Consider the following 26,944-nt stretch of genomic DNA (forward strand, 5'->3'; position numbering starts at 1 on the left):
TTAGTCTTTATGTAGAAAACTAGGATTTAAATCAAGCCTTACTGACTAGTGATTTAAATCGTGATTTAAATCAGTTTGATTTAAATCTAATCCACCCTGCTGCCTTGCCTGTGTAGGGTACGGGCAGGCAGCTATACAAAGAGTCTGCGGGAGCCTGAGACTGCACCCCATGATCTGCTGAACGTGGGTGCAATGCTCTGCAGACTCCTTAGGGGGAAAAAAAATAAATAAATGCTAATTTTTTTTTCCCTGCAAAAACATGTATATTTTGCTTTTCAAAAGATACACTTATCCTTTAATATATCATTGGGTGTAGTAGTGCAGGGAGGAAACGTTACATTTTGGAAGGAAGGTTTGCTTTAAATGAACCTATTCTTCACTTTTAAATAACTGCTTCCTCTCATTGGCCACAGAGCTTACTAAGGCAACGCGGTACGTCACGTCATGTCACGTCACCAGTTCATCCCATTCTGGACTTCTATTAGAGCAGACTCAGAGGCTGCCAGAGAATGCCATTTACAGGCATGTTGTTGTGTCTGTAGTTCCATGGCAGGACTCCATATCCAAGTTTGTGAGAGAAGGACTGCAGTTCAGTTGCTTCTATATTGGGTAGGGCTGTTAATGAAAGGGTGGTATGTCTGCAATAAAGTGTGAGCAGTTCATGTTAGCTGGGAGCATGCTGTCCAAGGAAAAAAAAAAAATCTGAGCATTTCCACCTTCCCTCTTAATTTCATCGCACTGACCTACGGCAAAAATTACATAGAAAAAACAGGAGCAAAAGAGAATAAAAATGACACAAACATAATATGAGCAAAAAAATCTTTAGTGATTTTTATCTGAGTAGCAAAAATCCCCCATAAACCACTAATGATGTTCTTAATAAAAACATTTACAAAACATACACTTAGCATCCATTCTTCGGCTTGAGCAAATAACTATTAAACATACACATATTTATATATATAAAACTGTATCAAACTAGACTGAAAATGCGTAAATATCTGATCTGTCAGAGGTGAGTACTCATACAAGGCAATGCTGCCAGAGAATAGAGGACTTACAAAATGACCGTATCGTAGAATACAAAGTGCAGAACATATGACATCAGAGGACATAGGTGGACAAATATCAGATAAACTTTCCATAGCAACAGGCATGAAGGATAGCTGGTATTGCCAATGACCTACTGCTGCTGGAATTGCTCTTTTGATTCAGCTCAGGGACTCCAAGAGAACATGCTTGTATACACATACAAAAAACCCACACAAAAATGTAGGCATCCGCTGTACTGGTTGGGGAACACTCTACCAATGCAAAGCCAAAACTTTATATTTTGTGGATAGAATAAGGAAAGGGTAGGTTTATATTGCTGTATATGCCCGCTGGGAAGATTCAATTCAGCACCAAATTCAAGACCAAAGTGATCTGCAATCCAATGTGTACGTTGTCACAGCAACAGGAAGTGGGATATCCTCTTACTTTCCAGTGTCAGTAACGTGAAGGGATGATCATAGCTGTATTGCAAGAAAAAAACAACTGAGTACTGTCTGTGATACTTTTTTGTTTTTATTTGCAGTAATATCTGATTTTTGGGATCAAGCGTTCAGGGTGTGTACCCCCTTCTTCAGGGCTTGTTCACACCACGGTGCAGAGACGTCAATTTTTCTGCACACGTTCTGCAAGGGCACGGTGAAATCAATTGTTCTCTATGTGCCCTGTTCACACCACCACACTAGTAACGTGTAGATTTCTTTCTGTGCAAAAAAACTGTAAGGTGTATAAAACTAATTGAAGTGCGAATGAAAAGTGATGTGTCTGCAAGTGAAATCTGCATGTCAGTTTCCAGAAGTTTTTCAGCACGTAAGGTGTGAATGAGGCCTTAAAGTCCAAGCAGACTTTGGCCCTTGAGGCTTTGTTCACACAAGTGAAGAGATGTTAGTTTTTGCATGCGCGTTCTGCAAGGGCACACCAAAATCAATTGTTCTCTATGTGCCATGTTCACAACACATTAGTATCACGTGCAGATTTTGTTCTGCACAGAAATCTGTAATGTGTATAAAACTCTTTGAAGCGTGCATAAAAACAGATGTAATCTGATGTACCTTCACGCCAGTTTCCATACATGAACGAGCCCTGAAGAAGTAGGTACACTCGGAAAGCTTGTTGTAAAAATATGGATGTTAGTGCAAATAAAAATGCATCACAGACAGTACTCAGGAAGTGAAGGAAAAACTCATCATTGGGGGGGGGGAAAAAACAAACAAAAAACTGACAGAAGTCCTAACTTTTCCCTACTTAACCAAAAAGCTGTGTCTAACATACAGTATAAATAATTTGTCCATACTACCTACACCAGGAGTAGGCAACCTGCGGCTCTCCAGCTGTTGCAGGACTACAAGTTCCATCATGCCTCTGCAAGTCATAGCTGTAACTGTCAGTTTTGCAATGTCTCATGGGAAATGTAGTTCCACAACAGCTGAAGAGCCGCAGGTTGCCCATCCCTGACCTACACCAAACAATTACAGCAAAAGAATTTCTACTGTAAATGGAAATCATCAGCTTCTGAAAGACTGCTCAGTGCTGAAGGACTGTCCTTTTCTACTACCCCCACCCTTCCAACTCCTTGGGTTACATTCTTGGTGGATTGAGGAACCATAGCTTACAAAGGTACAGAAGATTAAACCCTCGCTACGGCTTTTTGTCTTTCTTTAAATAGAATGGGAACAACATTTATATAGAAATTCCCTCACTTCCTGTGTCTGTGACACCCGTCCAAAAGTAAATGAGAGAAGCAGCTGTCACTTAGAAAGCACAGATTGCAAATGAAAAACCATTTCAGATGCTTCAACCTTTCCCCGTTATACTAAAATTATATTGTTGAGAGACTCTAGCTCTTTCCAGTTCTGGCAAAAATAAAATACATTTTGGTTTGATTTCGGCTTTAAAGAGCTGGGTTTCTAATCTTCATTGAAAGCACTGTTTACTTCAAATAATCAGTTTATTAAAAAGTTCACATTTCATTTTATTGAACCTAATGAGGTATTTGAACAATGGTAAGTGGGAAAAGTCCCTGCGTTAGTACATTCGCTCTTCAGTTGGGTTTGTGCTGCAATAATACATTTCACCAATAGTGTGCAATGCAATAGAAATGGGAGTTTGAAATTCCAGATTGTGGTTTAAAAAAAAAAAAAGCAGGAGAGGGCTGGGCTCATTCACCATACTGCTTTACTACTGCCTGCCTCAGCAGCTTTCAGGCTTAACCCCTTCACGCCGGCGCCTCCTGGCCCTTTAAGGGGTTTCTGACGCCGGGAGGCAGGGCAGGGTTTAGGGTCAAGTGACCGCCGTGATTGGCTGTCACGGCAGTCACATGATCGGAAAGGTTCCGATCGCAAGGAGAGATCAGGACCTTTCGTGGGACACTGGCACATGTGCTGGGAGCGCGCGCTCTCTGCACGTTTGTTTACAAATGGTATGCAAATATGCGGGCGCTAGGCGTCAAGGCCCAGGCGCCAAGAGGCCGCATATTTGCGTGAAGAGGTTATCGTACATGGCCATACAGCATGCAAAGCCGCTTGGACCCGCTGCCCATTGAGATCCATTAGAAGAGGCAGCTGTGCACTGGGGGATGTGAAAAGCACTCATACCTGCCTTGATCTATGTTCCAAACCCAAATAGTCTGCATTCAGAACATGTCAGGTCACATGCAGATGCTTTATGCAGCTCCCGGAGCCCAACCACATACAACCATCTCTTAATGCATCTCAATGTGCAGCTGTACACCGTGGCAGCGGATCCATGGAATATCACTCCGCAGGCTCTGCAAGCTGTATATCTGTGTGCACGAGGCCCTAAGCTATGGAGGACTACTGTTAATCTCACTGCAGTTGTCAAAGAAAAACCTTATGTCTGGTAAGAGTTACCTTTGCTGCCAGAACTAAAACCATTGTAAGCATTTGAAACCTATAAAGATGGTATTATACACTTCCTTAGAGACGTGCTGCATACGGATTTACATTGGACCACCTATCTGTGCTGAAAATATTGCACTCAGAGGTTGAGTCATCACTAAAATGACATATCGACTTAAAAATACATTTTAAATCCTGTTAAACTGAACAGAACACAAAAGTCAATTTTGTACTTATTATGTCTTACCTATCCCATTCTATTATGCTCACAGAAGCTGTTGAAGTATCTATAGTTCAAACCTTGCAATCAGCCATTGGGGTTTACTAAAAGTGGCGAGTGCAGAATATGGTGCAGCTGTGTATAGAAACCAATCAGCTTCCAGGTTTTTTTTTTTTGTTTTTTTTCCCCCAAAGTTATAGGCCCCTTTAACACAGGTGTTCCATTTTTTTTCATCAGTTCAGTCACGTTTTTTTCAAGAAAAAACGGATCAGTTCACATCAGTTTTTCGTCCGTTTAAAAAAAAAAACGAAAAAACGAAAAACGGATGTAAACGGAAGAAAAGGGTTTTCTTCCGTTCAAAAAAACGGATGTTAAGGGATGCGGACATTAAAGGATGTAAACAGATGATCATCCGTTCACATTCACTAGTCCACAGAAATACATGAATGTCCGTTTTTCATCTGTAAATGGACATACGGACCGCCCGTGTGAAAGAGGCCTAACTGAACAAGCTGAACTTAGAAGCCGTTTGGCCACCATGCACAGTTGCTGCACCAGATTTTGCACTCTCCAGTGTTAGATCAACCCCATATTGCCTCTATATAGCTTCCTATAGCTGAAGGAGTGGTTACAAAGCCTGCAAAAACTGGCGTCCATAACCAGGTCCTGTGTTAGCTCCTGGTGTGGCACTGAAGAGGCATGCCGTATCATATTTAGAAAATCTGTGGGACTCGTAACGATTGAGATATGCTGTGCGCAACTTTTTATGAGTGCAGATTGGAGCGGCTCCAACAATGCAAGCCGTTGAGGAACAAAGGCATGAAGTGTGGTTGGACTAGTCACATCATCTATAGCTGAACTGCAGAATGTGCTGAAAGTCCACATCACAAGATCAAGCATATTTATAGGAGGAGGTCACTGACTAGAGATAAAATTCTCCAAAAACAAAAATTAATTTTGGGTAAATGTCTTAAAATGATAGGATGGTAAAAATGTCTATCAACTACTAGTTACCTTTAAATATGTTGATCTCTGTTCAGTTATTTGAAGGCCACAGTTCATTACCTTCTCCAGAAGAGGTAAGAGTTAGTGACAGTCTTTGTGCTGAGAGGGAGATGATGCCATATAACACTAGAAGGAGCCCATGGCAGTTTGTCTCTGGAAAGGTCTCCACACACGGCTCAAAGTTTATCTGATTCCAGGTGAAACAGCCAGAACGTGAGCCATGGGTAGCTCTTCAAGCACCACCATTTGACAAAATAGATTGAGTAGGGTGGAGAATTATTGACCAAACAGAAACGGCATCCAATCTGATCAGAAGCAAGCACTGTTAGGCAGCACCGGTGGAAGCGGGGTTTTCAGCATACCATGGCCAGCAGTAGTGGGCATGTCAGAGCTCTGTAAACAGACCACTGCTTCCCCACAGTGATCAAGTCTCTTCTCTACAGCATACTGGCAGGTAATGAGCTTTTCTACTCAGGCTGTGGCTGGTTTAAAAAGAAAACAAGAGGAAGACATTGAAAACCTTTTGTTTTGATGCACCTGGAATACATTTAGCTAAACACCCATCTGGCCCCAGGACTGTGTACACTAACCAGATCTTCCCAGTACAGGTTCAGGACAGCATGGCAGACACCACAGAACTGATTACAACAACCAGCCCCATGATGACCAAAACAGAGGAACCATGAGATTTTTTATAAAACCCAGTAGGTGAGGCATTCACTTGTAGTCCATGGATAAAAAAATAAAGTTTACGACATAAAAGTTATTCCTCTTGTTGAAGCAGCTCATCTACATGATTTACCAGTAAAATCAATATCTGGATTGATCAATCACACTGGATCAAATTTGTCAAAATGCGGAGTTACAATTTAAATAGAACAATCAGAACAAATATCAAGCTTCGGAATGCAGAAAATCCTCTGAAGTGCAGCTGAGCCAGTTCTCAACGTTTATCCATGTGGCACATTAGGAAGTGCGGATAGGACTCCGGTCCATTGATAGTTGCACAGTAGGGAGACCAGCAGCTGTGTTCTGAACATATCATTTAACACATCCAACATGGTCCAGCAAGATTTTTTTTTTTTTGTTTGTTCGTTTTTTTTTTTTGTTATGACATTTCATCGCAATCCTTGCTACAGCTTGGCATTTCGTCATCTATTACCATAGCTTGAGGAACATCTGTTTTCAAACGCTTGGGTTCTGGAGGTCTGCAGAATGGGTCCTGAACTGGCGAGTTATCTGTGGAACAGATGGATGTGTGTTAGACATAAATAAGAGACACAACAATTTTTATGGCAGACTGCACTTTTGTTGTATTTGAGCACCTTTGTTTGAAATGAAGATTCATCAAAACATTTCTTAAGTCCCTTTTCTCCAAATGGAGAAATTTGATAGGGTTTTACCAAGAATCATAGGTCAGTGGCACAGAAAGCTGTCCCCACTGGATAGCCAACAGAAAACGGCATGCCAAATTACATGGAAGAAATGACACTTGAGGGTGCAGCTGGGTCAGGTGACCCCAGACCGTGCAAACAACAGAGTGGGCTAAAATTCTAGGTACATACAGAAACCTCGCAGTGCCTGCATTTCAAAACCAAAAACTGCATTGGAAACAAAACCTTGCACCTAATCTGTCTGAAACTGTTAAGTTGGATGCAAGTTTATTCTCCTGTTTTTGTCACATGTACTCTTAAAACTAAATGTAAATATAAAAAAAAAATAAAAAAAATACTGATAGGGTGCTCAACCTTTTGAAAAGCGAGGGCCACTTAAGTGATTTGGTAAGCGGTCATGGGTCACAATAAAATGAAATGGTTCAGTATTTGAAGTTTTTTATTTTGAAGAGCATAATGAACATTTTCCTCCTAGTCACTGAATGCTGATAGGAGAGAGAGGAGAAGCCAGCTTTCAGAGGTTTCAGGAGGAAAAATGGAGAGGATTGGTTCCTGCATATGCCGCCCCTCTTAACTGTAAAATATGACAGGGAGGCCGCACAGGCCCCCTGGAGCATGGGGCGGGGTCACCACTGCGACCCCTGACGCTACACCAGTGGTTCGGGGTGTGTGGTAAAAACACTTCTCATCTATGGGGTTTTAACACCCCCCACACCAGGTCAGATGTGTTTTGCCATAGACTTTTATTATATCTTGCAGGTGCACTTCCTGAAAGCACACAAAACACGTAGGATAAAATAGAAGTCCGTGGCTCAGTGCATACCATAGCCCATAGGAAAGCCAAAGGTGCACAGCGCTGCACCCGCAGATCAGTGAGAAAGCAGCCTAATAGTTCTTAACCTGCTAATATGCCCAGTGTATGTGATGGTTCACACACAGACCTTCTTTTCCTCTTGCAGCTTCTGCTAGTATTGCTCTCCTGGCTGCTAGAATGGTCCCAGGCCAAGTGCACTTGGTATCACTCTGCCTAGGATAGCAGCCATGGCTACAGAGGAAACATCGGCTTATGTGGCTCCTGTTCACTCCACGGGCGATTGCTTACTCTGCTGTGGTGCCACTCAATGCACTCGGATACTCTGGGATGACAGGTCAGCAAGCCCATATAGTGATCAACGGGTTGCCAACCCAGAGCATGGACTTCTCTGGTTTAAGGTCGAGGGCCACATCAGAGGGCTCACAGGTTGGGCACCCCTGCTTGAAAGGATAAGTTCAACAGGGGGGGAAAAAAAAAAGAAATTATAAATGCACATACTGTTGCAGAAATAAAAATGTGCATTTATTATTATTTTTTTTTTTTCACATGAGCCTGTAGAGCACTGCACCCTTCCAACAGTTCTGACCCTCTACCCCTGTATGGGCTGTCAGTTTCAAAGCTGCAGGAAGAGTGAATGGACTACCAGGGAACTTATCAGCGCCATCGCAGTCCATTAAAAACTAGAAAAGCTACAATTTCTGGGGAAATTGAGTGAAGTGTTCTTGCCTCCACCAGTAGTCTACAACTGCAGTGGGCGTTGAAACACCTCAAATATTCTCTACTGTAGAAAACTTATTTCCAAACCTTTAACCAGAAGCCGGCCAAACTGTCACAAAATCAAAATTAGATTTCAAATAGGGCAGAGAAGAGCGGTTAAAAACATACTGCTCCAATTTGCTCCCTTCACTGGCGTCTTCAAATGGTTGCAGTTATAAAAACTTTAAATCCTAAAACGAAGCGCTTTATATTGTGAGAATCACAAGACCCAGACCTACATTTTGATGCATAGTATGTCTCTGAAATACTAAAAATGAAGGCACAGTCGCAGTTTAGAAATTTCCCTTCAAATTTGAGGTGGCTAGAGTGGCGTTTCAATGAATGTCAATGGGCGGCGTGAGTTGCAAACAAATGGTCATATTGTGAAAACTATCAGGACTATGGCTTAGTTGTGGACATTTTTAGTGGCAGCAGGGATAGCTGAACGTTTTGATATAAGATTTGTGTAGGTGGGCTTGAAAATGAGGGAGTGATGGCAGTTTAGAGATCATGTCCTGATTTTTCAGCTCCCACTCTAGCTTTGAACATTCCGCCATTCATTCCAACGGGACCAATTTCACCACAAAAACGCCGATATTTTGTGAACCATTCGGCGAAACATTCCACAAAGTAATAGCACACCAATCAGGAACAATCCGCACGTTTCGGTATATTACTGTCTATGTAGTGTAAAACCTGTGGGAGGAGTTAGGGTGGTAAATTTGGCTATAATAATAAGAATATATATGTGAGATAACAGTAAGTGGTCTTTCCATGCAAGAACACTTAACTACAAGCTGTCTGCAGCGGCATGATGTAACATGTTCCAAAGGTGAACTATATTATCTGTATACAGTGCAATGTAATGTTTACCCCTTACAGGTTTCTTAATGAAAGCAGTCCTGGAAGAAAGAGTTACCCAAAAGGACTTCAACAGCAATGGGGAAAATGACCTGAAAGTTCACAAATAGTCACCTCCACTCCAGCGATATCCCCCAGCTTCCTTGCTGTTGCTGATGATATCTCCCCAGCTCCATCCAGGTGCTGGGTTTTTAGCCATCGTGACATGCACAGGAATTTATTCATACTGGCACCCAGAAGATGCCAAGATTGCATGAGTTTTGCATGCACAGAACAGTGTACAATGTGAAGTTATTATTGTGACAGTTTCTTACAGTTAGAATGCTGCAGTCTAAAAAGACAGATCTGCTCTTCTGGTAAAAGGTAGCAGTTTACCCTAGGCAATAAAAGCAGATGCTCGAACAAGTAAACACTCTGTTGGGGCAGACTCATTAACTCCTTCCCCTTGACCATACGCATATATGCAGCCTCACGGAAATAGGTCTTTATCTGTGGGGCCGCATACACTATATTGCCAGAAGTATTGGGACACCCTTCCGAATCATTGGATTTAGGTGTTCCAATAACCTCCATAGCCACAAGTATATAAAATCAAGCTCCAAGGCATGCAGACTTCTTCTACAAACATTCATGAAAGAATGGGTCGCTATCTGGAGCTCAGTGACTCCAAGCGTGGTCCCGTGATAGGTTGCCACCTGTGCAATAAGTCCATCCGTGACATTTCATTGCTACTAAATATTCCACAGTCAACTGTTAGTGGTATTATAACAAAGTGGAAGCAACTGGGAACAACAGCAACTCAGCCACCAAGTGATAGGCCACGTAAAATGACAGAGCGGGGTCAGTGCATGCTGAAGCATGCAGTGCGCAGAAGTCGCCAACTGTCTGCAGAGTCAATAGCTAAAGACCTACAAAGTTGGTGTGACCTTCACAACAACAGTGCGTAGAGAGCTTCATGGAATGGGTTTTCATGGCCGAGCAGCTGCATCCAAGCCTTACATCACCAAGTGCAATGCAAAGCGGCGGATGCAGTGGTGTAAAGCACGCCGCCACTGGACTCTAGAGCAGTGGAGACGAGTGTTCTCTAGAGTGGCGAATCATGCTTCTCTATCTGGCAATCCGATGGACACGTCTGGGTTTGGCGGCTGCCAGGAGAACGGTACTTGCCTGACTGCATTGTGCCAAGTGTAAAGTTTGGTGGAGGGGGAATTATGGTGTGGGGTTGTTCTTGACCCCTTAGTTCCACAGTTAGTTTGGCTGAAAAAAGACAAAAGTCCATCCAGTTCAACCATTAAAAAAAAAAAAATTTATAATCCTATACCCACAGTTGATTCAGGGTAAGGCAAAAAAAAAAAAATCACAGTAAAGCATGATACAATTTGCTCCTGCAGTGGAAAAAAAATCCTTCCTGATCCCACAAGAGGCATTCAGATATTCCATGGATCAACTTTACCCATCAATGTTAGTTTCCAGTTATATTGTGTGTATCTAGGAAACAATCCAGGCCTTTTTTTAAAGCCAGAACCAACTCTTGAGGGAGTCTATTCCACATCTCTTACTGTGAAGAAACCTTTCCGTGTTTGGAGATGAAATTTCTTTTCCTCCAGGCGTAAAGAGTGCCCCCTTGTCCTCTGTGATGACCTCAGGATGAATAACTACACCGAGTTCACTATATGAACCACTGATGTATTTATACATGGAGATCATATATCCCTTATGTATTATACATGGAGATCATATCCCCCCTTATGTATTATACATGGAGATCATATCCCCCCTTATGTATTATACATGGAGATCATATCCCCCCTTATGTATTATACATGGTGATCATATCCCCCCTTATGTATTATACATGGAGATCATATCTCCCCTTATGTATTATACATGGAGATCATATCCCCCCTTATGTATTATACATGGTGATCATATCCCCCCTTATGTATTATACATGGAGATCATATCCCCCCCTTATGTATTATACATGGTGATCATATCCCCCCCTTATGTATTATACATGGTGATCATATCCCCCCTTATGTATTTATACATGTTGATCATATCCCCCCTTATGTATTATACATGGAGATCATATCCCCCCCTTATGTATTATACATGGTGATCATATCCCCCCTTATGTATTATACATGGAGATCATATCCCCCCTTATGTATTTATACATGTTGATCATATCTCCCCTTATGTATTATACATGGAGATCATATCCCCCCTTATGTATTATACATGGAGATCATATCCCCCCTTATGTATTATACATGGAGATCATATCCCCCTTATGTATTATACATGGAGATCATATCCCCCCTTATGTATTATACATGGAGATCATATCCCCCTTATGTATTATACATGGAGATCATATCCCCCCCTTATGTATTATACATGGTGATCATATCCCCCCTTATGTATTATACATGGAGATCATATCCCCCTTATGTATTATACATGGAGATCATATCCCCCCCCTTATGTATTATACATGGAGATCATATCCCCCCTTATGTATTATACATGGAGATCATATCCTCCCTTAATCTCCTCTTCTCAAGAGAGAATAAATTCAGTTCCTCTAATCTTTCCTCATAGCTGAGCTCCTCCATGCCTCTTATCAGTTTAGTTGCCCTTCTCTGTACTTTCTCCAGTTCCCCAATGTTCTTTCTGTGAATTGGTGCCCAAAATTGAACTGCATATTCCAGATGAGGTCTTATTAATGATTTGTACCGGGGGAAATGATATCTCTCTCTCTGGAGTCTATACCTCTTTTAATACAGGAGAGGATTTTGCTCGCTTTATAAACTGCAGCTTGGCATTGCATGCATATTCTTAGCCCCCAAGTGCAGAACCTTACATTTATCAACATTAAACCTCATTTGTCACATAGTTGCCCAATTACACAGAGCATTGAGGTCGGCTTGTAAATTGGAGACATCCTGTAAGGACGTTAGTCCACTGCACAGCTTGGTGTCATCTGCAAAGACTGAAATGGGATTTATAATCCCAGACCCGATATCATTTATAAATATATTAAAAAGTAAGGGTCCCAACACTGAACCTTGGGGTGCACCACTGATGACCCCAGACCATTCAGAGTATGAATCATTAACCACTACTCTCTGAATACGATCTTTTAGCCAGTTTTCTAAGCATTTACATACAGATTTTTCCACGCCTGTAGACCTTACCTTACACATTAGCCGTGTGTGGGGAACTGTGTCAAACGCTTTTGCAAAATCCAAGTATACCACATCCACCGCCACCCCTCTGTCCAAGTATACCACGTCCAACGCCACCCCTCTGTCCAAGTATACCACGCCCACCGCCACCCCTCTGGCCAAGGTTTTGCTCACCTCCTCATAAAAAAAACAGATTTGTTTGACAACTTCTGTCTTTCATGAATCCATGCTGTCTGTTGCATATTTTTTTCCAGAAAGACCACATCTATGTGGTCTTTTATTAAACTCTCCAGTATCTTCCCAACTATAGAAGCTAAACTAACAGGTCTATAATTACTTGGTAAAGATTTTGACCCCTTTTTAAATATTGGAACCACATTGGCCTTACGCCAATCCAGTGGTACTATGCCAGTCATTAAAGAGTCCCTAACAAGGAGAAACAATGGCTTTGAAATGACAGAGCTCAATTCTTTAAGGACACGTGGGTGTATGCCATCCGGTCCAGGTGCTTTATTCACCTTTATTCTGTCTATATATTTCAGGATCATATCAATTGTGAGCCAACGTGGATCATCTGGAGCTGTGTCAATACCATGCCCATTATGGACAAGAGCTCCCCCATGCTCCTTTGTATACACAGAGCTGAAGAAGGTATTTAATAAATTTGCCTTCTCTTTGTCCCCAGTCACCTACTCTAGATTTTGTAAAGGGCCTACATGCTCGGACCGGACCTTTTTACTATTAATATATTTGAAGAAATTTTTGGGGTTGGTCCTGCTATCTTTTGCAATCTGTCGTTCATTTTCAATTTTTGCAGCCTTTATTTCCTTTTTACATATTCTGTTATATTCTTTGTAGTGTTTAAACGATGATAGCGTTCCTTCATTTTTATAGTTAATAAAAGCTCTTTTCTTATTATGTATACCTTTTTTTAACTTTGGCTGTAAGCCACATAGGATTTTTAGCTTTTTAAATTTGTTGCCCATGGAAATATATTTTGCAGTGTGTTCACATACAGTCTTTTTGAAGAACTCCCATTTCTGTGTTGTGTTCATCGATGTCAATATTCCCTCCCAGTCTAAGTCTTGCAGAGCAGCTCTCAGCCTTGGAAACTTTGCTCTCTTAAAGTTGAGTGTTTTTATTTTTCCCGTATGTGCTTGTTGATTACAGCTAACGATAATATAAATCATGTTATGGTCACTGCTACCCAGATGTACTTTTATATAGACATTAGTAATAAGCTCTGCATGGTTTGAGATTACCAGGTCCAGCAGAGCATCAGTCCTAGTTGGGGCCTCTATGAGCTGTACCATAAAATTGTCCTGTATTAGGTTTGTATATTTTTGCCATTTGACTGGAGTAATGGCACTGTAGGAACAGTTAATTTCCAAGTAGCTAAAATCCCCCATTATTATCACTTTCCCAGCTCTTGCAGCTCTTTCGATCTATGCAAGGAGCTGGGTCTCCACCTCCTCATTTACACTGGGTGGCCTATAACAAACTCCAACTATTACCTTTGTAGTACGCACCCCCATATGCAGTTCCACCCATAATGCTTCAGCCTCATCACACTCTCATCAACTAGGTCCGCTTTCACATTCACTCTGAGATCACTTCTCACATAGAGACAGGCACCATCACCTTTTTACCCTGTCTGTCCAAAAGATAACATAGCCAGGAATATTAATGGTCCAGTCATGTGAATAACGAAACCAAGATTCATCAATACCAATTAAAACATAGTGAAGGGAACTCTTAAGGCATCAGCATACCAAGACATTTTGGACAATTTCACGCTCCCTACTTTGTGGAAAGAGTTTGGGGATGGCCCCTTCCTGTTCCAACATGGCTGCACACCAGTGCACAAAGCAAGGTCAATAAAGACATGGATGAGAGAATTTGGGGTGGAGGAACTTGACTGACCTCAACCCAATAGAACACCTTTGGGATGAATTAAAGCGGAGACTGCGAGCCAGGCCTTCTCCTCCGACATCAGTGCTTGACCTCACAAATGCGCTTCTGGAAGAATGGTTAAACATTCCCATAGACACCCTCCTAAACCTTGTGGACAGCATTCCCAGAAGAGTTAAAGCTGTTTTAGCTGCAAAGGGTGGACCAACTCAATATTGAACCCTACAGAATACAACTGGAATGCTATTAAAGTTCATGTGCGTGTAAAGGCAGGCGTCCCAATCATTTTGGCAATATAGTGTATATGCGTATCTCTCTTTGTGCTGAAGCACTCGACACAGACTGGGCTCTCACCGGGAGACCCGGGTCTTGTGCGAACAATTGGGATCTGGGATTCCCGGTCCAGGTCATCTGAGTGCTGTGATAGCCTCTGATTGGCTATCACTGTGATCAGTCACTATGCAGCCTGCCCATGTGTTTACTTTCTGTTCTGAATGAAGAGAAAGATACATTGCATCATTCTCTCCTTGCAGGAGAGGAAGATGAAAACAAATGAACGTGTGTGAAAAAAAAAAAAAAGGAAATAAAAAGGGTTAGTGCTAGGGTCAGTATATTTTGAGTAGAATTTTTCAAACATTTGTTACATTTTTATCAGTGTCTGTATATTTTAGGTAGGCTAAAAATAAAAGGCAAAATATGCACCATTGTTTCTGGGCCTTACTACAGATACAAGCAACAAACAACATACACATATGTGGTATCACTGCAATTGTCAGGAGCAGATTTATTTTGGGTTGTCCTTTGGTGGTAAATTATGGTAACAGCAAGAAATATAAAGCTAAATAAAACAATTTTTTTTTAAATAATTTGTGGCAGTTTTCCTTTGATATTGAAAAAAAATAATAATTAGGAGACAACTTTTATTTACCATCAAATGAAAGCCCAATTTGTCCTGAAAAACAAGGTATAAACCACCTGGATACACAAAGTAGTTACGATGATACATACAGTTTGATAACATATATCAAAATTGCAAAATTGTGTTCAGTCATTAACATTTGTTTTACCCTCAGTCACTAAGAGGTTAAAAAGACTCATCACTCGGAGGAAGAGTTGCACTAACCTACAGCAACTTCCCAAATCTTCCTAGGTCTGCAGTTCTGAAAGGCAAAGTTGGACATTTCCTGCTGACGTTTGCCCTTCCTCTTAAAAACCCCACGCATTCTTAGGCTACATTCACACTAGCCTTGTTAGCAAGCAGCAGACAGGCGTTTAGAAGCGTTTTTACAATTTCCCAAACGCCTGGGAAAATTCTGCACATTGCAGCACATTGTGCTGTTCAAACGGGAGCGTTAGCGTTGCGTTGCAGCAAGACGGACGCCTCTGGTCGAGTCAGGAGGAGTTGAAGCCTCCTATTCAAGTCTATAGTGCCGTTCCGCAAACACCCGCCCGGCGTTTGCGGTGCGGTTGCGAGGAGTTTGTGGAGCGATTACACCATTGAAATTTCATTATAGAAGTTTGTGGGGTGTTTAACGCTTGGCAAATGCCTAGCAACCGCCGCTAAACCACGCATGCAGCGTTTGCGGAGCGTTAAAAACGCTCCGCAAACGCCGGACCAACGCTTGTCAAACGCTATAGGGGCGTTTGGCAAGAGTTGGAAAAACAGTCAAGTGTGAACGAGCCCTTATTGGTCACTGAGGCTGTCCATGACAGTGATGGGACAGTAGGAATGCATGGGGTCAAGGGCTTACTGGGAAGATCTGACAATGTCGGAGCTTTGCCTGTCACAGCAGTCTAACATTTGGCCACACCAAGGAGATCTGGAAGGTTGCTGCAACTATGTGAACCTCTAGGTTCCCTGCACCTCACACCAGCAGATGTTTGTCTCCCTCTCCCCAGTGAAAGAATCTCTAAGGTTATAATATAACACACTGCTTCATAAAAGGCTGACCATTTTATCTTTCAATTTTGGAGTATTTCAACAGGAAACTGGATAATTTTAACTGCCAAGACTCAAACTCATTTAAATATTTCTTATAGACCAAAATGGATTCTCAGACACCCATACAAGCATAACAGTAATGTATAAATATAACAAAAACACTAATCCTTGTATTTTTATTTTTTTTTTTACCTATGTAACTATTTTCCAGAAAAGTGCAAAAAAGGTGAAGTTGTTTTCTTGACATACATGCATTTGATTTACAAGGTTTTTATCACTTACCAGTACTACTGCACTCCATTCTAGTGGGTGCTGGGGACACTGGAGCGAGCTGGTGTGTGTTAGGTGAATTTGTCTTTACAGGGATTAGGGCGATTCTCCTGTATAGTGGCAGATAGAAAGAGAAGGGTCAAAGTCATCATTTACTGCAAACTATAAACTAGCTGACATTACACTTACAGCCCCTATAAAAATACTCATACTAAGATATGGAATTTGGAGTTCAAATGCCAAACTTGCAGGCTCATTGTGGCTTAACCACAGCCTAGCTGAAAAACTAGTAACTGGAAAGATCCGTGCCATCCTGCCTGTGATCTGAGACGCCCTATACATTAGGCATGCAATTGGGTTGGAGAATGCCCTGCGCATACATGAGACTTGAAAGAGGGAGAACACTTATCTTTTTTTTACAGCTTTAGATAATGATTGGTAGTTACAGATTAGAAATTAAAGAAAAGTTTCAAAATGGCTTGCTTGTCAGATGTAATAAAAGTTATTTACCCGTGCCTAGTTTTTTGGGATAGCAAGTTTAGAAATACTACACAAACCAGTCTTAGAAGGACTTGCAGGGAGGGAGAGTTCAGAGTTTGGGTCACTAATAAGGTGATCCTCCTTAGCAGCTTAAAAGGTAGGCAGGAGAGGACATCTCTAAAGCCTAGAGGATAAGTTCATGCTGGAATTTGCAGGAGCCTGAGATTGCAAGTGCAATGCTCTGCAGACTCCTTCGCGTGAACATTTTTTTACCTACAAAAAAAAAAAAACTGCATTTATTTTATTATAGTTTTTAAAAATGAATTTATCCTTTAACCATAGTCATTTTTTTTATTTCTGGATAAGATGGAGAAAAAAAAAAAAAAGTAAAAATTTCGGTCAGGTTTTTCATTTGTCATTGTAACCAGGTTGGATAGATTTTCTCTTCTTGTCCCAGGACATGATGGCAGAGACAACAAATGTTTTTCGCCATTGTACACTTTGGAGAGATTTATCACTTCCTGTTTTGACAGCAAATACGTGGAAACCTTCTCAATAGGTACACCAATAATATCACAGGGAGGCTCTAACCCTTCCCTACCCTATCCAAAACAAAAGAGAACATTTTGGATGGAGTCAGCTTTACAACAATAAATTAAAGCAGAAGGCGGCATGTTTCCTCCCACCATAAGGAGGAACAAATCATCTTATTTTACTTTGTTGGAACCGACAACAATCATTGCTTAAAAATAGAAGTGTGGTCGAAGCTTGTCTTACACCTCATGTAGATCACTCCTGTGACCTTTATTTAGCTGACAGCAGGCTAAAGCCCTCTGCCGACTGACATCTCGGATTTGCCTCAGACTCAGAGGATCCCGATAATGTCAGGGTCCATCCAGATGCCTGACTGACTGCTGACTCAGCTGCTCCTGTCCCGTGCTCCAGTGAGCACTGGAGGGGCAGAATAGAGAACAGTGACTGACAGTCTCTTCTCAGAGCTAAACATTAAACATTCAGCAGTCACTTGATAGCTTAGTTCACAGACATAAAGGCAGCAGGGGAGGGACAGCTGCAGCTCTGGACTGGGTGAGTATACAGGAGTTTTATGGGGTTTTTTTTTTTTTAAATTCCCGCACTTCAATAAAGAAAAAGTGTATATAACACCTAACTAAATAAGTAACATGCTATAAACCATATTGAGAGTTCAACATGTTCCTAAGCACCCTCATATCACCCCCAGAGCCCAATCCCTTGTGATTTTCCTGCACAGCCACATTTGAAATAGGTGCAGCTGTGCAGGGCTCCAGAGCCACCCCCCATTAATTTACAGAAATCTGTGGAAGCTGTTCTAAACCGATCCTCCTCTTCTGGGGTCCCCAGCTGGCGCTCCTGGCTCCTCCTCTTTGACGAGTACCAACATAGGAAGTGGCTTCCTATGGGGGTACTCATATGGCTTGATCCCGGCCTTGATCCTTCGTCCATAGACACAGAGAGTGCGGCTTGACATCGACCCCCTGTAACAGGATCTGATTTTAACCGCAGCAGATGAACTTTGACCTGACCTGAAAACTCTCAGGACGTTGCCAAGTGAGGCCTAGCTATCACTGGTCATCTTTAGCATCACAGGAGACAGCTCTTTCTCTGATTCAGACCCTTTCATGTGCCCTCCCCCCACGCAGTAGCTCGGAACGCAGTTTGAGAGCTCACTCCGGTGATGAAGGTGGTGAGCAGCAATAACTAGGCCTCGCTTATCAACATCCTGGGAGTTTTCAGGTCAGGCTACATAAGGTATGTAAATGGCCTACACCTATAGCAAGGACATTATTCAACTTTGGTCAAAGCTGCACAGCTTGTTTTCATAAAGCAACCCATAGGGGATTCAGTTTTTTTTTCATACAACCAGTACAGTATGTTGAACAAAAAAAGCTTACCCGATTCCCCCATCAACCCACTGGATGTAGATAGGGGAATACTCCCCGCTGAGCTACTTGTAGTCTGACAGTGAAGAAATCTCCTCGCTATCAGAACAGACAGATCAGCGCTGCCAACTGTAACCGAAGAAACTGATCAAGCAGGGAAAATCCGACATGCTGGGTGCACAAATGTCGATCGGTAGATCGACTTCAGTGCAACCAGCCTCCACATACTGGGTTCAAGATTTGTCCTGTCTCTGCTGAACCGGCCAAACTTTGTTTCATTTATGGCTGACTTTATTCAGGCATCACTCCCTTTTCTTTATTTAAAGTGGAACTTTAGTCAGAAAATGAAGTCCTGCTTTATCACTTCAGGCTCGCCCCTTTTGCAGGTATAGCTTTGTAAGCATTAAAAGTAAGTGTCTATACTGTTTAAAATCCGATAATACACTGTCTCACCCTGCTCTGCACATGCTCAGTTGCTCTCCATTTTTAGGCACTACTGAATTTGTAGAGGTTGATTTGCTGACAGCCTTAAAGCGGAATTAAATCCTCCTATGCTTTAGGGCCAATTCACACCAGTGTGTTTTAGCACAGCTGTAAAACTCAGATCAACAGAAGGGCATCTGAAAAACAATTTCCAATGTGTCCTATTTACACCATAACATTGCATTGCGCTGTGCTAAAATGCAAAATGTATGGCAACGGACGTCAAAAAGTATGGCAACGGACGTCAAAATGTATGGCAACGGACGTCAAAATGTATGGCAAAGGACGTCAAAATGTATGGCAAAGGACGTCAAAATGTATGGCAACGGACGTCAAAATGTATGGCAATGGACGTCAGTGCGCATTCAAACACAATTAAAATGCATGGAAACGTACATGCATTGTAGCGCAAGTCAGTGTGAATTGGCCCTTCTAGCTAAGGAAGCTGCTAATGTTTGATCTGCCACCGTCATGGTGCTGCACATGCAATCAGTTAGCCATTTGATAGCTTGACAGTTTGGTTGTGAACACAAGTAAATGTGACAGTGAGCAAACCCAGCATTCCAGGATTGATGGGTTTAGTTGCGCTTTATGATTTACTGCTGTTCAGGGACTCTGGGCTTCAGCAAAATGGCAGCCTCCAGCAAGAAGAAACAGGAGCAATACTGGAGGCAAGTTACAACACACTATAATTTTGGTAGAATAATTATTAATGTGGAATGTATGTTCTTTGCTAAAGAACATTCTTTTATAGCACATTGTTATGGGTAAAGTTCTGCTTCAAGTTCGTACTCTGTCTCTGTTGGGTAAATCCATCCTATTTGGCCTGATGATTATTGTCATGAACCAGAAAGTGCTAGGAAATCCAAAATTTTACAGTTGTCACTGGATCGGGAGGTGAGAAGAAATTTTTTAGTGGAAAGCCTGTTCAGGTGACAACTGTCTAAGAGGGGATTCCCCTTCACTTCCTGTTGTGTCATCAGGACAGAAAGTGAAGGGAAATTTCCCTAAGGGGACACAGACAGCAAAAGGTGTTTTACTCACTCACTACTCTTCCCAAAACTAAAAGAAAATGCATTGCTTTACATACACTAATTTCTTGTAAACAATACTTAACAGAAGAACAACTAGAAACTGAATCACAGGATACGACTCAAAAGCTAAAATTAAAGGATAAGTTCACCTTGTGCCACCCGTAACATGTTCCTGTTCCTGGAGCCTCCTCTACCTAATCAATTCCCCCCTCATTGTGACAGTGGGCCAGGGATCTTCTCCTGCACCTGCTGTCACATTTTGCAAAGAGTGCGGCCGTGCAGGACCCCAACCAAACAATTGCACCTTTCATTCACAGAGTTGTGTGAATGAACTAAAAGTACCAAGAGCCTTTGCAGCTGACGTCTTATGGTTTTTAATGAACTGTGAGGCCCTGGTAAGCGCTCTGGCAGCCCACTGATTCTTGTCATTGTCTAAATGCCTGCCGTATGAGATAAGGACAGACAGCTGCATTGACAGTCTGCTGGAGCCTGAGATTGCATCCACAATCTACTGATCACGCATGCAATGCTTTACAGCCTCCTAAAAAATAAATTACCTGCTAAAAAAATGTGCATGTATATGTGTGAGTGTGTATATTTTATTTTATTTTCTATTTTAGAAAGGTGAACTTATTCTTTAATAAGATAAGAAAAAGAAGAAGTGAGTCAGAGCCAAGAACAAGAAAGGAAAAAAATGCCTCTAATAACTACTACCACACCTCATAAGTCATTAGAGTTCATTGATGAAAAGGCCCACTAGATTAAAAGACATCAACTAACCGTGGGCTGGGTGTAATAGGATTGATGGGCCTGCTCCAAGCCTCCAGAGTGTTGAGTGTAATCCTCCTGGGCTGTGCAGCTTTACGGTTTTGTCCACTCTTCCTGTCCTCAGAGGTGGGCGTGGTTGGAACACTAGTTATGCCCACCGGAGTTGTTGGCTTATCACCACTTGTGGCGGCTGCTGTGATTTTGCTGTGGATCGGGGTGCACGGACTGGACTGCTCAAATAGCCTTGCAGAAGGGGCCAGTTCCCCTGCTCGGAGAAGTGGAGAGGAAACCCTTCTACCTTGAGACTTCCTAATCTTCTTCTCCGCTGTGGAAGGAGTTCTTAGAATTAAAGCAGGTTTCTCCTTAAGTGGCACCCCAATCTCGCCTTCTTCAAAAGTGACAAATGAGCAGTATCCATCGGTGGAGGAGATGGCTAGGAAGGACCCATCGCTGGACCTAGCAAACAAAGAAAAAGGGAATATTAGAAGGTTTCTATCAGGTTTTAGGCTTTATTCAGATGGCTGAATATCTGCGGTCAGGGAAAACCACTGGCAAGAATTTGCTTGCCGGCGGTTGTAAACTCTCTCAACACACAGGAGCCACTGCTGTTCGAATGTAACCAATCATCCAAATGTTCACATGTAACCATCTGTTCGAAAAGTCTCTGACCGACCTTGAATGGAACCACTGTACAGCAGGGCAGTTCTGCAGAGTTTTGGTAATCAGCCAGTTTGCATGTGGCCATAGAAAATGCTGTATCCAGAGGTCTACCTGCCCCTGAAAGCAGCAAACTAGCAGCAGATATTTTGCAGTCTCAATGTAGCCTTAAACTAAAGGAAAACCCTTTTTTTTTTTTAGTTTTGGACAGAGTGGAGAGGGATTAGAACCCTTGTCAGCTTTTATTGCTGTGTGTGCACCCGTTAGGAAGATCCACCCTCTCCAATTGTCCTGTTTACCATTGTCATTAAAAGTAATAGTGGGGAGTCTTCCAATGAGGACACTAGTTCTGGTGACCTGGAGGTCCCCAAGGAATTCCCTTAGTTTGCATGGATTTCCTCTCGCTTTCTATTTGGCTATGGGACAGAAAGTGAAGAGAAATCTCAATGTGACACAGATGGCGAAAAAAATTGACAGGAGTGCTCTCTTGCTCTATCCAAAATGAAAAAAATAAATAAAAAAGTTGCCTATAGTCCTGCTTTAATTGCTTTTTAATAACAGTAATCAAACTGGGGCAGAAAGTGGAGGACAAACCACTCCAGTGGAGACCAAACAGCCTTGATGGGATTTGCACTGAATAAAACAACTCCAGAAAACACAAAGCAAACTGAGCTACTAAAATCAGCCATAGATGGATCGAATCTCAGCCAGTTCAGCAAGAACCAGCCGAAATTTGATCCACCTATGGGCAGGCTGGTTGTGCTGAAGTTGATCAGGCTGGCTGTACTGAAGACTTCAGTTCAACCAGTCCGTATGATTTTTCAGATGTGATTACTGCTGGCGGCTATAGCCACTAGCAGTAATCATTGGGTCATGTTGACCGGTGGCATAACACAATAGTTGTGCAAAAGCGATTTTCTTTCCTGCAGGCTATGGTTGCATGAAAGAAAGTAGAATAATCTATGGCCAGCCTAAGGCTATCAGGTTAATACTGCAACTATGTAAAGTTAAAAAAAATTTCTCAATATACAATGTCATCAACATACAAAGTTTAAACACAAACAGGTTAAAAAATTATTCTTGTCTTCAACAGTTTACTCTGCTTCACCGGCCCTACCTTTGAAAGTGAGTAGGTTTTGAATTTCTGTATGTTAACCACAATTTACAGCCTGTATTGACTGACTTTGTTTATTTTGTTGGGAATGCAACAGCATGTACTATATACAGTATTGTGTGTTAATATCACTTGACCAGTAGATGGCACTGTACACTAAGGTTACCAGTTGTGCATATCTGTAAAACTTGTTGGTTCTTTTTCCTTTTTCTCTCTCTTCATAACCAAGATGTCTGCTGTTACAGTTTGCTGAAATGTTTTGTATGTTTGCAACTTAAGCCACACATGTAAACCAAGTTCTGCCTCATCACAAGCTACTAGTGTCTTCTCTAACACATAACCAATAGGTTATGGGCCCAGCTCCAGACACTGGAAAAAGGAGAACTACAAGCAAGTAAGTGCTGCATTTACAATCCTACCAAATCCTGTGTGAGGAAACAAGAGCTGTATCCAATTCACTGAAAGATGGCAAGTGCTTCAGATATGAAGTTTACAATAGCAAAGCTCAACAATACCAACTACCAGCTATGGAAGTTTAAGCTTGAAATGCTGTTATCCAAAGATGACTTGTGGCAGGTACTAGATACACACAGACCCAATGACAACCCGGAAGAATGGTACAGAAAAAATAGGCAAGCAAAAGCAGTCATAAGCCTGTTAGTGGAGGACGATCAACTCATTCATATAAGGAAAGAAAACACAGCTAAAGGTATGTGGACTGCATTACAAAAACTGCATGAACGTGCAAACCTAAACAGTAAACTTTATCTGCTGCGCAAACTGTATAAGATGAGGCTGGAAAAAGGGCAGGAAATGGGTGAACATGTAAATGCTATTCTAGAAATTGTGGACCAGCTGGATGCAATAGGTGAAGAAATGAAAGACAATCATGTTGTGGCACTACTTCTATGGAGCCTTCCAGAATCATACAGTGCCCTTATAAATGCTCTAGAAACTAGACCAGAAACTGAACTGATGCTAGAATATGTTAAGGGAAAATTAATTGATGAATACAGCGGAAGAAAGGAAAATTTGCATAGTGAAGAGAACGAGAGAACAGAGGCAGCTCTGAAGGTGCATGAAGGCATAAGACAAAACAAAGAAACCAGGGTATGTTTTCACTGCAAAAAGGCCGGTCACCTGAAAAAGAACTGTTCAATCTGGAAAGCTAAGCAGCGAAAGCGGGAGCTACCCACAAGAGAAAGAGCTAAAGCGGTCATGAAAGAAAATGAAAGTGCATCATGGAGTGGTACTTTTAAAGTGACTCAGAATAGTACCTCACACTGATGGTATATTGATTCAGGGGCAACAAGTCACATGACAAGCGACGAGACATTCTTCACAGAAATTGATTTTAGTGTAAAAGATAAAGTCTTCCTAGCAAATGGGAAAAGTATTACAGCGGAAGGTAATGGTCAGGGATTGCTGAACTGCAAAGCGCCATCAGGGGGCAAGCAGAGCACCCTTTGTAAAGAATGTTCTTTATGTTCCAAGCCTAGAAGGAAGCCTCCTATCAGTTAAAACCCTTGCAAGCAATGGACTCACGTCCAGTTCAGAGGTAATGAATGCACAATTCAAAATGGAAAGCAAATTCTAGCAAGAGGAAGGTTAAATGAACATCTGTACAAAATCGTCACTGAAAGTGAGAAGGCTAATGCGGCAACTCATAACCCACATGACAAGTGCATCCACCTGTGGCATAGAAGATTGGGGCATCGAAACCCAGAAGCTATAATGGACTTTGCAAAGAGAGGTCTATCAGAAGACATGAAAATATTGCCTTGCCACACAGCAAGTGCACGTGTTGCATCAAAGCAAAGGCCACCTGAACCTCTCTTCCACAGACCAGTCAGAGTAAAACCATTAAACCCATGGAACTGATACACAGTGATGTGTGCAGACCAATGAAAACCATCACACCTGGCGGGAACAGATATTTACTGACTTTCATCAACGATTATTTCAGGTACACAATAACGTATCTAATGAAGCACTAAAGTGAGACATTAGAAAAACTTCAAGAGTTTGTAGCTATGACAAGCAACAAGTTTCAAAGGAAACCTGGAATAATACGCACTGACAATGGAGGGGAATATATGAATAAAGAGATGGAATCATACCTAAAGAAACAAGGTATTATACACCAAACAACTGTAACATACACTCCTGAGCAAAACGGTGTAGCGGAAAGAAAGAATCGCACTCTTGTAGAAATGACAAGATGTATGATTTCGGACGCTGCCTTACCTAACAAATACTGGAGAGAAGCAATAATGACTGCAACATACCTACAAAACAGGCTCACATCAAAAGCTATTGAGAGTACACCGTATGAAATGTGGAATGGATCAAAACCTAACGTAGGACACATCAGAGTGTTTGGCTGTAAAGCATATGCCCACATTCCAAGTCAGAAACGCTCCAAGTTGGAGAACAAAGCCATAGAAGGCATTCTGGTGGGCTACAGTGAGCAGAGTAAGGGATATAGAATCCTTTGTCCAAAGACCAACAAGGTCACAGTAAGCCGCAGTGTTTATTTTGATGAAAGTGAAGCACCAGATAATACAATTCTTGAAAAATGTGGAGAGGATTTACGCGCTGAATCGGCAAGAGACACTGACCCATGCGAAGCAGGACAAGAGCCAGAACAAGAAGTGGAACTTACAATCAACGAGCCAATAGAACCCACTGAACAATAAGAAATCAGAGGATCCTCTTGAATGACAAAAGGGATACCACCCCGCAGGTTATCATACGCTGCTAAAACACATCAAACACAGGAGCCAACATCCTGGGAAGACATAGAAACTTTGCCAAGAAGGGAAGCCGATCAGTGGAGAAAAGCAGCTGAAGAAGAAATAAAATCACTTCAAGAAAATAAAACTTGGTCACTAACAGAACTCCCTCCTGGTCGCAAAACCATCGGAAGCAGATGGACTTTTAAAGTGAAATATGATACAGAAGGAAAAAATCTATAGATACAAAGCAAGATTAGTTGCCAAGGGATACTCCCAGAAATTTGGAGAAGATTACGATGAGACATTTGCTCCAGTTGTGAAACATTCCAACATAAGAACACTCCTTAGTATTGCTGCCGGAAAGAGAATGCAAGTAAAGCACCTAGACGTCAAAACTGCCTTTTTGTATGGAGACATCAAGGAGGATCTGTACATGGAACAGCCACCAAGATTTGAGAAAGAAAAGAACCTTGTATGCAAACTGCAAAAGAGCATCTATGGGCTCAAGCAAGCGGCGAGAGCATGGAATGAAAAAGTGAACGAAATACTCAGAAAAGAAGGGTTCTCAAAAAGTAAAGCAGATCCACGTCTGTATTCAAAGAATCAAGAGAACAAATGGACATACATCCTAATATACGTCGATGAGATCTTGACGTGTTTTGAACAAGAAGAGGACTATGACCAAATAGTTCACAAACTGAAACAAAATTTTGAAATTAAAGAGTTGGGGAACATTACTCACTACCTAGGAATTCAAATAGAGCGGGAAGAGGATGGAAGCTATCTTCTTAACCAAAGTCAGAAAATTACAGAAATGTTACAACAGTTTCACATGCAAGATGCAAAGGAAGCGAAAACACCAATGGAACCAGATTATCTAAAAAAAACAATGGAACAGAAAACTTGTTACCTAACAATGATTATTACCGCAGGGCAATCGAAAAATTGCTATACATCGCCACCGTGACAAGACCAGACATCGCCGTAGCAGTGGGAATACTTTGCAGGAAAGTCGCAACACCGTGTCAACGCGACTGGAATGCAGTAAAGAGGGTAATGCAGTACCTAAAGGGAACAAATCGGATGAAGCTGCGACTTCCAGCATCGTCAAACCCAAAACTGATTGGATATGTGGACGCCGATTGAGCTGGAGACACCACTGACCGCAAATCTACAAGTGGTTACATCTTCCAGTATGGAGAAGGAACCATAAGCTGGTCTAGTCGGAAACAAGTGACTGTTGCACTCTCTTCAACTGAAGCGGAATACATAGCAGCAGCACATGCATGTCAAGAAGCCATTTGGATTCGTCAACTTCTACTAGACATGGGACTGAATATGTCACAACCCACACCCATCTATGAAGACAATCAGGGATGCATAAAGCTTACACACTCTGAGAAGATTAACCCAAGAACCAAGCACATTGATGTAAGATATCATCTGCTCAGAGACATGCAAGAACAAGGGGTTATC

The 26,944-nt window shown here is 41.9% G+C and overlaps 1 protein-coding gene across 1 annotated transcript in view; it reads right to left on the reverse strand.

Annotated features, from left to right (window-relative positions):
• Window positions 1-807: 807 nt before the first annotated feature.
• Window positions 808-26,944, reverse strand: part of CHAF1B (chromatin assembly factor 1 subunit B) — an 85,535-nt gene continuing 59,398 nt past the window's right edge. The window contains exons 12-14 of the mRNA XM_089677923.1: window positions 20,972-21,415; window positions 16,288-16,385; window positions 808-6,372 (exon numbers count right to left, since the gene is read on the reverse strand). Of these exons, the coding sequence (XP_089534049.1) occupies window positions 6,242-6,372; window positions 16,288-16,385; window positions 20,972-21,415 (673 nt within the window). The 3' untranslated portion in view covers window positions 808-6,241. The remainder of the gene's footprint in view (window positions 6,373-16,287; window positions 16,386-20,971; window positions 21,416-26,944) is intronic.

This window comes from Staurois parvus, unplaced genomic scaffold (genome assembly GCF_062004578.1).
Source record: "Staurois parvus isolate SC_StPar_1 unplaced genomic scaffold, SC_StPar_1.0 ptg000195l, whole genome shotgun sequence".
NCBI classification, from domain to species: domain Eukaryota; kingdom Metazoa; phylum Chordata; class Amphibia; order Anura; family Ranidae; genus Staurois; species Staurois parvus.